The 13,188-nt window shown below is 51.9% G+C and overlaps 2 protein-coding genes across 2 annotated transcripts; both read left to right on the top strand.

Moving 5' to 3' along the window:
• Positions 1-718: 718 nt before the first annotated feature.
• On the top strand, positions 719-1,854 carry N0V89_006604 (uncharacterized protein; the record flags this gene model as incomplete). The annotated part of the gene is made up of 2 exons (XM_056215374.1): positions 719-722; positions 827-1,854. 2 exons carry the CDS (start codon positions 719-721, stop codon positions 1,852-1,854), a joined length of 1,032 nt encoding a protein of 343 aa, XP_056069621.1.
• Positions 1,855-3,882: 2,028 nt separating this feature from the next.
• FMP27 (Protein SABRE) lies at positions 3,883-12,926 on the top strand (the record flags this gene model as incomplete). Its single annotated transcript, XM_056215373.1, has 4 exons — positions 3,883-8,128; positions 8,176-8,579; positions 8,628-12,829; positions 12,878-12,926. The coding sequence occupies 4 exons, from the start codon at positions 3,883-3,885 to the stop codon at positions 12,924-12,926; spliced, it is 8,901 nt and encodes a 2,966-aa protein (XP_056069620.1).
• Positions 12,927-13,188: the final 262 nt, after the last annotated feature.

Raw genomic sequence — 13,188 nt, 5'->3', positions numbered from 1 at the left:
ATACTCACGCCGAGCTTGTGGGGCACAAGTTCCTTGGTTTTCCATCTCCAAGCCCGTCTAGAGAGCCGCCATTAGGCTAAGTTGACCGCATGTACATACCTCCACATCTACTACCATATCAGTATCTTATATTTCGTGTTGCGCAGGTCCCACGTTTATAGTACTGGCGATTTCTCTCACCGATTATTGCTAAGCGACTCAATCTCACGACGTTGGATATGATCTGCGCAGTGAGCCTTTTCAATCTTTGAACATTAACTCAGATTCACCGTTGCATGTTCCATTTCTGTCATTGTCTGATCAAACATCTTTGGCCGAATTTTACTCAGCGATTCGGTTAGAAACGAACAAAGGTGTACTGCGGAATTCAGCCATGCGCGGCCACATATTCAGAAGCCTTGCTCTTCTACTAAGCACGTTTGTTCTCTCAATACTCGCTGTCGATGTCATAACTCGAGACGTCGTCATCGTCGGCGGTGGAGCAGCAGGCTCCCATGCTGCAGTATGGCTGCGCGACCACAATAAAACCGTCGCCGTTGTTGAGAGAAGTAGTCAATTGGTACGCCATCCTCTCCCAGCTTCTCCCACGCGAGACTAACCATCACTCCCCAAGGGAGGCCACACCACCGTCTACCGCAACCCCGAGACCGGCAAACCCATCAACATCGGCGTCCAGGCCTGGATGGAATATCTGGACACAACATCTTTCCCGCACAGGATGGGTGTAGACACAAACGGCTCCATGCAATTCGAAACCCTCACCCCCACTACATCGACTTCACCACCGGCCTCCCCGTCCCCTCCTACACTCCCCCATCCACCGAAGCCTACCAGACCGCCCTGTCCAAATACCTCGCCCTCTGCGAAAAATACGCCGCCCTCATGCTCCCCGGCTTCTTCAACTTCCCTTCCGCCGGAGAAGATATACCCGAAGATCTCGTCATGGATTTCGGAGAATTCGTGGAAAAGTACGATTTACAAGCTGCGGTGCCGAAACTCTGGGATAGCACGGTTATGGGCGTGGGCGATTTTCTGAAAGTGCCTACGCTGTACGTGATGCAAGCATCCGGCCTCGTGATGGCGCGGGCGATGCTCGGCCAGAGTCGCGCTATGGTGCCGAGCAGTGGGAATCTGCATGAGCTGTATGAGCGCGTGGCTGAGCTTTTAGGGGATGATGTGCTGTACAACAGCATCGTCGTAGGGTGTTCTAGGAACGAGAGCGGTGTAAGCGTGCGAGTGAAGCACAGGGACGGGAACGAGACGGAGATAGTGGCGAAAAGGTTATTGGTGGCATTTGAGCCCAGCCCGGTTGCGATGGCGGTTTTTGACCTGGATGAGGAGGAGGGAGAGGTCCTGGGGAAGTTGAGCTTTTCGAGTGTGTATGCTGGTCTGGTTCAACACCCGAGCTTGAAGGGATTTAATTCTTGGACGAATACGCTGCCGGGTGCTCCCGGGTCGAATTATTCTGCGTATCCACTTCCAGCGCAGGTTGGGAAGATCGGTCATCAGCCTGGAGGTGGTGAGGATCTCTTTGCGTTCACGGCAATCGGGACGCAGGAAGATAATGATGAGAGCATGCAGGCTCTCATTTCGGGGTCGATTGAGAATATGGTAAAAGCTGGGACGGTCAATGGTTCGAATGGGACTACAGCGTTTCCTTATTTTGCGAATCATGGGCTGATGCATTCAAGAGTCTCAAGAGAGGAATTGAGGAAAGGGTTCATTGCAAGACAGAACGCGCTGCAGGGGAGGAGAGCGACGTGGTATACCGGGGCTGCGTTTAGTGCAGGGTTCTCGACGATACTGTGGGCGTATAATGAGGTTCTGCTACCAAGGGTGATTGAAGGGCTGTAGGGTGCTCGGAGGGGCTGAGTTTGGGAGTTTCAGGCAATTGTCAAATCGTAACTAACCTGAGAAGTAGCGCAAATCTCTCCTGGTTGTTGCTCTGATGTTGGAGGTATGTGAAGCTGGCTGACGCTACAGATGTACCACTGCTCTACGAGCGAGTGTTACCAGGCGCTTTGCAGCGCCACAACCCAGTCTTCGTTCAGTCAGTACTTCACTTGGAGCCAATCCTTACTTCTGGTCGCTCCTTCACCTGTCTTGTCATGCCCCCACTGGGAGTACATCAGCAGGTCAGATTCTGCTTACCAACCCCTTCTCATCTTAATATCCAACTTCTCACGATAAACGTCATGTACATTGCGGGTGCGACCCACGGATTTAGACTACGAGGACGCCCATAAATCATAGTCCCAGGAGCTAGATGGCTATGCCGGTAGCGAAACCGAAACCGAGACCGAGACCGAAAATGAGCCCGAGAACGACAGAGAGGATGAGAGCGAACCGGAGAAGGCAATGTTACCCGCACGTGTGCGACGGGCCCATCTGGTGCAATATGCGCTGGGGTCAAAAGACGACTGAGCTTCCCGATGGCACCGTGGTCAAGATAGCAGGGGTGCACGAAGACTCCTACGTCAAACTTTCGAATCTACAACGACGTAATCGTCTCCCACTGGAGCGTCGCAAGCTGTGGGGCATTCCGATTTTTTCATCTACGGATATTCTGAGGACGTGTTTCTGGTAACGGACTTTAGGACCGCAACGTACATCCCACAGCTAAACAAGGTCCTCATATTGTGCACTATGTCAAGCGACTATGGTGAGGTGGATAAGACATTCGCTGCCTGTGGCGCACCCCGGTGTACCTGCTTGAGGTGGGGACCTGGAAGTTCGAAAAGAAGGAGATCCACGGCGACGTTCTGGCAATATTCTGGCGACATGTAGCGGAGCTGGTCGATGGTGTTTCTACGAGTGTGTACAGAGGATCCAGGTTCCGAGGGATATCATAAGACCATGTGCAATGTCTTCAAGGAGGGGGGAGAACGAACGGATGGATGTTGAGTCTGGTACGGTGTCGAGCTTAGCTTGGATGATTGGACGTGGAAGCAGAATGGGAGGGAGCAGGCAACTTTGACTAGTGAGGCGAAGGAGACGTGACAATTCCTACTTGTGAGCTCACTCGTTAGCACCTGAGCCACGACAATCTCTTTCCGAAATTTTGGGAGACAGAGTTATTAGTTTGCTCCTTCTGGATCCATATGGTGCTGTCTTGTATTGGAACTTCGATGCAAAGGTGGGAAACATCAAAGTATGCCACTGGCATTGCTCGGGACGAGCCGTTGGGTCTTCGAGGTTATTTTATCGATGGAAGTTCTTGTGTAGGTGACCTGGGGTGACATGGGACAAAGCCACCGATTTTCTTTGCATTAGTACGTCTTAACGTCCCTGACCCGAGTGGCTGTTGGTTGTTAGTGGGCCATGGCGACGGGCCTTCCTTCTAGAAGGCTCTCTAGTAGTGGCTTGATGTTAAGTGATACTCAATGGCACTGTAGGCTTGAACGCATTCACAGATAAACTTCGGATCATTGCGGGTGATGAAGTACTTCGTAGGTTGATTCGACGTCGAACTGAGGTTCGATCGGATGGTCCGAGCGCCCATCCGACCGGGGTGATCGCGAATTTGGGCATGGACAACCGCTGCAGTCTGACGTGCATGCACAATACAGTGTCCACAGCGAGCCCAGCCCACAAACGACGCCCATGAGCAGCCCGCACTCGCTTGACAGAGTTCGCCCCTGGTGCTAAGGCGAAGGGAAAGTGCAAACATAGCCTTCCCGGAGGCTCCGTACGCCGCCGCACTCTTCGCGCCCTATCTCCGCCTCTGCAACTCTTCTCCGCCCGCATGCTGGTCCTACAGTAACCGTACCCTCGAGTATGTTCAGGCCGTCTCTCCTCGAACCTCGGACGCATGTCGCGTGCTCACGCGCTATTACTATACCATAACCTTGGGCGAGACGCATGGAAGCCGGGTGAGGCGCAATGGTGCTACCGACTGTCCAGCTTGCCGCGGGGCTGCTCCTGCTGGTATACCTGCTATCCTTTGTGCTATTCGCTTTCATTCGCGTAGTCACCGGTGTGTCTATCCAACGACTAGGTGTATCTGGGCTCCGCCGAATAGCTTTCACGCCAAAAGATGGCTTACGCATCGAAGTACGGGGCCTCGGCCTTACCCTCCATCGTCCGACCTTTGCGCAGCCCACGTGGCTCAGCATCGTACTTAGCGAACTTACTGTGACCGTGGATCTGAAAACTTTGGGCGACAAACCGCGGAAAAAGAGCGCTTGGGCAAAATGGGCGAATGGTTCGGCAGACAAGAAGGACGAGAAGAAGACGCCAGATATTGCAGTGGATGGGGAAGACACAGGGGACACGGCCGACGAGGACAGCCAGAGGAGCCGGACTTGGGAACGTTTGACCAATGTCAAGGAGCGGATTAAGCGTCTGCATCGCAAAATAAAATGGATCAAGATGGTGGACTTGGTAGCAACAACAAGCACGCTGGCCATTGTAGACGTTGGTTCGCTGCAGGTCGGCAGTTTCACCATGGCTGTGGATACGCGCCGCAAGACGGTCGACCGGAGTCGCCTCTTCAATCACCACAAGCCAAAGCAAAACAACGAGCATCGGCCCGCCGAGTGGCTCTTCACCGTTCGCAGCATCCTGTTCACTCCGGAGGGCGGGGAGTCCTTGGAAATCCTTGACCAATGCACACTCAATGTCCACGGCATGCTGTACAAGGAACTGGATGGCTTGCGTGATGCTTCCATTGCCCTGAAGCTGGGTCGGCTGAGCATTCCATACGACGAAGTCAAGCTCTGTGTAGAGCGGGCCAAGAAGTGTCGTGCCGCTGCACCCATTAGGCACGCAAGGTCCAACACATCGCTTGGAGACGCTTTCCGGGAGCTTGGCCAATCTACAAGCCCCGAAGAAGAAATTGTACGCACCGTAGCCGACTCGCGCGAATTCGCCAGTTCTATCCTTCGCGGTATACAAGAATTCCAGTTTGCTATAAGCCTGTTCGGCCTGACTAGGCGCATCAATATTGGCTCAGGTTCTGATCCTCCTGTGTACCTAAACATGTCCATGAAGGAAGTCAGCATCGACCTACTTCGTCTCGATCCTCGAAGCCCCGCCCATCTTATGTACTTCTCACCTAATGACATTGCTCACCAAGCTCTTCTTGCTGCAATCTCCATCTCAGTTGGACTTGACGATGGACAAGGTCACCCCGAACGCCTTCTCTACATTCCTATGGCCACCATGACGCTCAATACGACACTGCCCTCCAAGACTATTCAGTTCTCTAAAGACAAGAATGTGGCCGAGCGGAACACCAACATACTGTTCGCCAACCTTGTCATCACGTCCCCGTCCGTCGACCTTGACCCTAAACATCTACCAATATTACTTGCCATGACTCGCAACTACGAAATGCGGCGAAAGCCTCCTAATAAATTGCGGGATCGAAGACGCATGATCCGCAGGTTATTGCCCAAAGCCAGCATTAAACTATCTATTCATGAACCGGTCATTCGCGTGACCTTGCCTCCTACCGAATCGACGAAGAAGGATACTGATGAGTTTGACCTCCTTATCTCAGCGTCTTCGTCGGTTTCACTGGACATGGAATCTTCCCATGCGGCCGATGCTGAATTGCACTATGGTATCAGTTCAACTTTCCGCATCAATTCGCAACGACTTTATTACCAGACCGCTTCTAGCGACAAGCACAACCTGCTGTTAACGGATCATGTCGAGCTCAAAATGCAACTCAGCGCTTCACCTGACCCTGTTGTAGTCGTCAATGGAAACTTACAAACGTTCTCTGTCTTCATCGTGCGCTCGGAAATCAGCGAAGGTCTACGCCAAATCGTGGCTCAAGCCCAAAAAGACGTGCAGCGAAGGCGCGGTGGGCCTCGAAAGAGGGGTTTGAACTTCTTACGACGATTGCCCTCGTGGCTATCTCATATACAGCTTCAGGGCTCTGACTTCAACATCGAAATTGCAGGCGTCGACCCGGAGGTGTCAAAGCATGCTAGGGGTATTGGTCTGCACCTAGAGTCTTGGACTGCAGAGTACCGACAAAGCAAAGGCGACGGCAGTGAAGCCCGCCCCATCCGCAGGCGGGCCGCAAGTCGGACAGTCAATCGGGATGAATACATCCTACGACCGACAACGCCGTCTTCACCAAAATCTCCCCGAAAACCAGGTGATCCGACTGATGGCAGACGACTTGCCGTCCATTTGCAAGGCTTTGAAGGCTTCGTATTGGAAGCTGACGATCAATGGGAGGCCGATCCGTTTCTGGCTTTTCCTCGGATGGAAGTCGCTTGGAGTACATCCACAGACAAGCAAGGGCCCATTTTCCACGTCCACTCTTTCTGTCAGAGTTTGTTCTTCCATTACTCGCTATACAGGCATTTCGCTATGGGTGTCGCCACCATGGTACTGAAGCACTCCTTCAATGTGGCATTTGCTGGACAGGAAGAGCAAGCCCCAGTATCACCGAGGACGCCCCACCACCTCAAGATACCTTCAATGGACGGCGACGATATCGATCCCGAAACAGGGCTGAAGCGGGAAGCTCTGACTTTGGACGTCAAAGCGAATTTCATGCAGTTCAAGGCAGACATGCCGGCAGATCCACCGCTTATGGTACACATCTATGGTCTCGAGGCTGGCCGACATAGATGGACGAATCCGTTTCTTCGTGCGCGGCTTGTGAGGCTATATGCAGAAAGCCCTCATGTGAAGCGAGTGTGGAGTCGTATCGTCAGTGTCAAATCTTTGCGAATGGACTATCGCAAGTCAAAGAGAAGATATGGAAACACAATCACTGAGGATAAATCCTTTGATATCGTTGCAGATGCTATCCGCATCGCCGTTCCACATCAACTGGTTATGCATAAGATATTTGACAATATTGCCAACGTTGCCAAGACCATCAAACAGCTTCACTTCCGGTTTAGGACCGGTTCTAACAAGTATGTTCTAAACAAGGAGCCTGAAGGGCCGAAACATGTGCCGAAGATCTCCCTTCGAAGCCGGGCTGTTCTCTTCGAAATTGAGGATGGCTCATTCGAATGGAAGCTGGGAGTGATATATCGATATGGTCTAATGGAACAAAAGCAACGACTTGCTCGAGAGCAAGCGTTTGACCTGAAGGTAAAAAAGCTCCATCAAGAGGAAGAACGACGGGGAAATACTCGCCAGCGCGCTAGGTCTGCCCACACGCATCGGGGACGGAGTAAGGTACGGAGGAAGGATACTACGCTTCGCAGTAAGACTGAAGACCAGAGCGATCCTGGATCCCCGGATTCTGCGCGTAGACGTGGTTCGGATCATCCAATGCGTTACGACAAAGATGGCTATACTGGCCTCAGCAGCAAAGCGCGTACCAGTATTGAAGAAGCACGCGAGAAACTCAATCGTCTCAATGCTCAGACATGGAGGAAGCGTATCGATCACGCTCTAACATGTCAGACTCGCTCCATGGGCGATATACGCTCGATATTCTGGGGTCTCGATGAAGTTCCGGATGATGCGTACTCGAAAGAAACCATCATGGCTATCCCACACCGGCCTGCACTTGGCAGCCTCATCGTCAGCGATCTGGATCTCACCATCGACAAACCTTCATTTGCCCTGTCGGAGTATCCCAAATTCCTACACAGGGTAGGGAAAGGCATGCCTGTTGACATGCAATACTCGCTTCTCGTCCCGATGCATGTACAGCTGAACATGGGCGAGGCCAAAATCCAGCTTCGCGACTACCCGCTTCCGCTACTCCATTTCCCAGCTTTGCGACCTTCGCAGTCATCTAGACTGCCTAGCGTTTCTCTGAAGACTGATTTTGTCATTGCAGAAGAGTTCAGAGACATGGAATCTACGAGAGTGTGTAGAGTAGTCGTGGTTCCAGAGGAACATACCTCATCCGGTGCAAAGACTGGCGGTTTCGAGGTCGACGTCCGGCGGACAGTAGCACCAGTCAAGACATACTCAGATATGAAGATTGATATCAACTCGTCACATCCGACGCGCATCACTTGGGGCACATCGTACCAACCTGCGATACAGGATATGATGCAGGTCATTGAAAATTTCACCAAGCCTGCTGTTGATCCTTCAGAGAGGGTCGGTTTCTGGGACAAGATTAGACTCACCTTCCATTCGCGTATCAACGTGTCGTGGAAAGGCGACGGCGACGTTCACCTAATCCTCAAAGGTATGCCGTCTTTCCCTGTTGAATTAAAGGTGCTAATGTAACCCAAGGCTCTCGCGATCCTTACATGGTCACCGGTCATGGCGCAGGGTTTGTCATGTGTTGGCAGAATGACGTACAACTGAGCCTTGCCGAAGACGAGGATCCACGAAACTTTTTGGCCGTCAACAGCGGTAGCTACGTACTAGCAATACCAGATCTCGGCCACTATGCACGTCAAGAAGCCGAATTAGAACAACCCACTACTCACTTTGAGGGGTCGTCTAGCATTTCTAGCTACAAGCAGCTTGCAATCTTCAAGAAGACCATCATGAAACTGAACGGCAATGTCCGCTGGGTAGCTGGATTGGTCTTTGAGCGGAATCTCGATGGAGGTGGTAGATCGTTCGAGTTCAGCCCACATTACGACATTGTCTTGAAGCATCCGACGCATGCTCATCCGAGCGATGGCAAGGTGAGAAAGTTGTACGGTTATAGATTGGTCATTTGCTGATTGTGACAGGCGTATGATGCGTTCCGTGGGTTCCGAAGTCATCACATTCATATGTCTATTGCCATCGCAGCTCCCCACGACCGCGAGTGGTCCGTTGGTAATCTGGAACCCTCGAAAACATACAACAGCGTCCATCTTACTCCACGTTTCTTCACACACTTCTACAACTGGTGGTCCATGTTCTCAGGTGCCATGTCTCTGCCTATCAGACAAGGTGCACTGTGGCCAGGAATTGAAAAGTCAAGCAAGAAGTTTGGCCGACATCTGGCAACCATCAAGTACAACCTTTTACTTTCGCCATTGTATATGAGTCATGTATACAAACATAAAGATGCGGAAGATTACGGAAGGGGTGATGTTGCTGCCACTGGGCTGAAGGCGCGCCTAGACAGCTTCATGCTCGATTTGCATCAGCGGCGAGAGGAGTTCAGGACCATTGTACAGGCACCTAAGGCACAAGAAGACAGCAAGCAAAACCAAACGACGGGTATGCGGATTAATCAGGTTCAACTTGATCTAATAAGGACCGACGTTCGTGCTGTTTCGGCAAGAATTGGCGGTACAGCAGAAGATGATGTAGAAAATGCCAACGCCGAGACGATTGCGGATTACAATCAAGAGAACGCCAGAGCAGATTTGTCCAAATTTACCATTCCGGATAACGATTGGGGCTGGGTGGACATGGACGACTTTGTGGAACTGGGATGGGTTTTACCTTCGGAGCATAACCCAGAAACGCAGATCCTACCATTAGCCTTTGCTCCGCGCTTTACCTACTTCCGCCAGACCGACCACGCAGACAACATATCTGGAGATCCTCACCGCACAAGCCCCTTCGGAAAGGAGCCAACACATCACTGTGTGATGTCCGCTCGCAACGACCCACGCCGAGTGCAGTGCTACCTCATTGAGCAGCGGATCCAGCGCGTAAAAGAGCAAACAGCGCACAACGAACGCGCCATCGGTGATCATGAGCTGAAGATAATTCGCGAACCCGAGAATCAGGAAGATCTACGCCACCAGCTGTCCATTTTGCAAAATCATGCCGAGTTTCTGAGAAGGAAAATGAACTTCCTGCATACGATGCATCACAGCTTGATCGAAAGATTGAAGTCAGGCGACAGACACGCTGTACCAAATGGAGCGGACGAGGGAGAAGATGAGTACTACGAAGCACGTGAGGATTACGATGGAGCAGAGGGTGGCGCTAAACCTTCGGAAGGCGCACAGCATGCCGACTATATCAGCGATTTCAACAACCGCTTCATCATTCATAACGTGCATTTGAAGTGGAACAACTCCCTCCGCAACATCATATTGCGTTACATACACCAAGTCAGCCAGCGCCGTGGTTTTGTATACTACATGTCGCGAAGGGCGGTCAAGTTCATTCTAGACATAGTGGAGGAGCAAGACAAGTTGCGAAAATCCTCGTCTACACCCGGACCCGAGCATAGGCCGATGGAGCCTCAAGAGGACGAGGAAGATACCATCGAGAGTCAAATCGAACAGCTTTTGAGCGACGGCAAGAAGTTCATTGAGGCCGACAACGCCGAAGAGGACCAAAGCAAGTCATCCGGTCCGAACAACGCTTCGAACAACGCCGAGGACGACGTCTCCCTCGATTATCTCGCTCAAAACGCGTATATCGTTCGCTTGATCGCTCCTCAAATTCAACTCCAAAGCGACAAGAACACAAAAGCGGCTGTTCTCGTAACAGCAAAGGGTATGCAACTCAAGGTCATCCAGATCATGGACAAGGATCGTGTCATGGACGATGTTTCCGGCCTGGTTCAGCGAAGATTTACAGCTTCCATGGACAGTTTACAGATCTTCGTGACCAACTCGAAAATCTTCGGTTCTGAAGACATTCACATGTATTCTGGAAGCACGTATGGAGCACCAGCCGGAACCGCATGGCCACCATGGGTGCCTTTCGAGGTCATGTTCGATTTTAAGACACATCCGTACGGCTTTCAGCGTGTGGTAGAACGTACATCGGCCAGTATGCGACTTGATAAGTATAATCCATTGCGTCTGAAGTACAACGATGACGTCTCTGGTGGTGACTCGGCTTCCAAACGAAAGAGCATGGAAAGCCGCATCGATCATATCTGGGTTGACTTCCCCCATATCCGTGCTCTATGCAACTCACGTCAGTACTATGCAATGTACATCATCGTCATAGATCTTTTACTCTACAATGAGCCGCTGGAAAAGACACGCAACGAAAGGCTTGAGAAGATCATGCTTGCATCTGACTTCAGCAACCTCAGTGGCGCGCCTGATCTCGTAATTGGTCTTCAAGAGCGCATTCGCCAGTTAGAAGAGATCAAGACCGTGTTTCAGATCAATGAGAAGTTTCTGGACAAGAAGGGCTGGAATGACCGCATCGAGGTTGAGAAAGATCTAGCTGTGTTTGAGGATGAGCTCTTCTTTGTCATGAAAGCGATCACGACCGCACAACGAAGAAATGACGACCGCGCGCAGGCCAAAGAACTGACGGGAACACTGAGATGGTACATCACTGCTTCGGAAATCGTCTGGCATCTCTTGCAGGAGGGTCAGACGTCGCTTGCCGAGTTCCAAATCAAGAACGCCCTCTTCGATCGCACAGACAACAACGATGGGTCAAACCTGAATTCGGTTGAGATTGAACACATTGTTGGTCTCAATCTTATGCCTAACGCTATCTACCCCAAGATGATCTCACCATATCTTGAAGCTAGCCGTCCGAGCTCCTCCGATGGGCAGGACACGAAGATGCTCAGGGTGCATTGGGTCATGCTCGAAGCAATTGCGGGTATACCGGTTGTGGACCACTTCGAAATCAATCTGTTCCCACTCAAAGTTGCATTAGAGTGGCAGATCGGCAAGAAGCTCTTCGAATATATCTTCCCAGGCATCAAAGATAAATCTGGAGAGAACGGCAATGGCACTTTCTCGCCCCTACTCGTTAAGCACATGGCTCTAGAGGATGATGAAGACGACGATAGTGGTAGCCTCGCATCTGCCAAAACACCCAAGATGGAACTACCCGCCAATGGCGAGGATGTCGAAGGCCTGAAGTTACGCCTCACGCCGACTTTACACCTGCCCAGCCACCAGCCTAAGCCAGAGCAACGCTCGTCTAAGACCCGGCCGACCTTGCATCATCTTCGTTTGTTCCGCGAGACGCAGTCACGGACTGCTACTGAGATGCGACGTACGCTCCATCCCAGCTCAGCCATGAACCCACTTGGAGGCTCATCTACCAACGTGCCTCGACCAGGCACTGCCGTTTCGCGCTCAAATTCTTCTTTCTCTGTATCGACAGTTGAGTCCGATCGCACTCCCAGGCGTTTCGCTTTGCATCGAACCGGCACTAGCGACAAGAAAGCGGTCACCCAAAAACAACGGAACGATGACCTTACACAGATGATGAGCCGCGCATCTAACTACATGACTCTTGCATACGCGCGAATACCCAGTCTGGTCCTTTGTCTCAGCTACAAGGGTAAAGGCAACCGCAACTTCGAAGATATCCACGACCTCGTATTCAAACTGCCCACGTTGGAGTACCGGAACAAGACTTGCTCAAACCTTGATCTCGTGCTACAGCTAAAGCGCGATGTCATCCGCGCTCTCATCTCCCATGCTGGCGCTATCGTAGGCAACAAGTTCAGCCATCACCGGCCCTCGAAGCACACACAATCTCGCCTCCGACAGATCGCCAACAGCAGTTCGATCATGGCCACTTCCCCTGATCTCTCTGGCACGGATTCAGCCTCCATCCGCGACCACTCACCCGGAGAATCAGACTCCAACGCGAGCGGCGAGCTCCCCGGACGTCGCTCATTCGCCTCCGGACGCGCGCCCTCAACCTTCTCCGCGCTCTCCGAACATTCGGAATCAACCAGCATACATTCTTCCCGCAGCAACACACGGCCCGCCACCGAGAACGGTAGCATCCTCGGCGGTAGCTGGCGCGATGATCAGGGATTGGGCATCGAGGTGGAGGATGGACGAACGTTTGCGGATGAGTTGTTTAGAGTCGATCAGACGGAGCCGGGCCATGCGGGGGTAATTGGCAGTTTGAGTAGGCATGTTACGCAGTTGACGCCTTTTTCGAGTCATAGAATGAAGGATAGGGAGAGGGAGAGGGAGAGGTTGGGGAGTAGGGGTGGGGATGGGAGCAGTGTGAAGACGGCGGAGGATGATGATGATAATTCGTAAGTGCACTGTGCGTGTTGTACGGGCAATTGACTGATTGTATACAGGCATAAGAAAAAGTCGAAGTTGGGAAAGCTGCTTGGGAGGAGTAGCTGAGGCGCAAAGGTGTGCTGGTTTCCTTTTGTATTGGGGTACGCAAGGTGAATAGGCTGGGTTTGGTGGACTAGCGTGTTGCATTTCCAGGCGTATTAGTCACTCACATAACGCGGACCGGACTTGATGGTCCCCTTGGCTCGATATTTTATAACATTATTGTATATAGCACTCACTCCCGGTGGTAGTAGAATGACTTTCTTTTGTTGGGGTACTCCACTGGAGTTGATTGCCACACTGAAAGGGCATGTCCATGGTATAGGGG

Source organism: Didymosphaeria variabile (assembly GCF_027946475.1).
Source record: "Didymosphaeria variabile strain IMI 356815 chromosome Unknown scaffold_5, whole genome shotgun sequence".
Lineage (NCBI taxonomy): Eukaryota > Fungi > Ascomycota > Dothideomycetes > Pleosporales > Didymosphaeriaceae > Didymosphaeria > Didymosphaeria variabile.
This window is presented reverse-complemented; position numbering and strand designations above follow the sequence as displayed.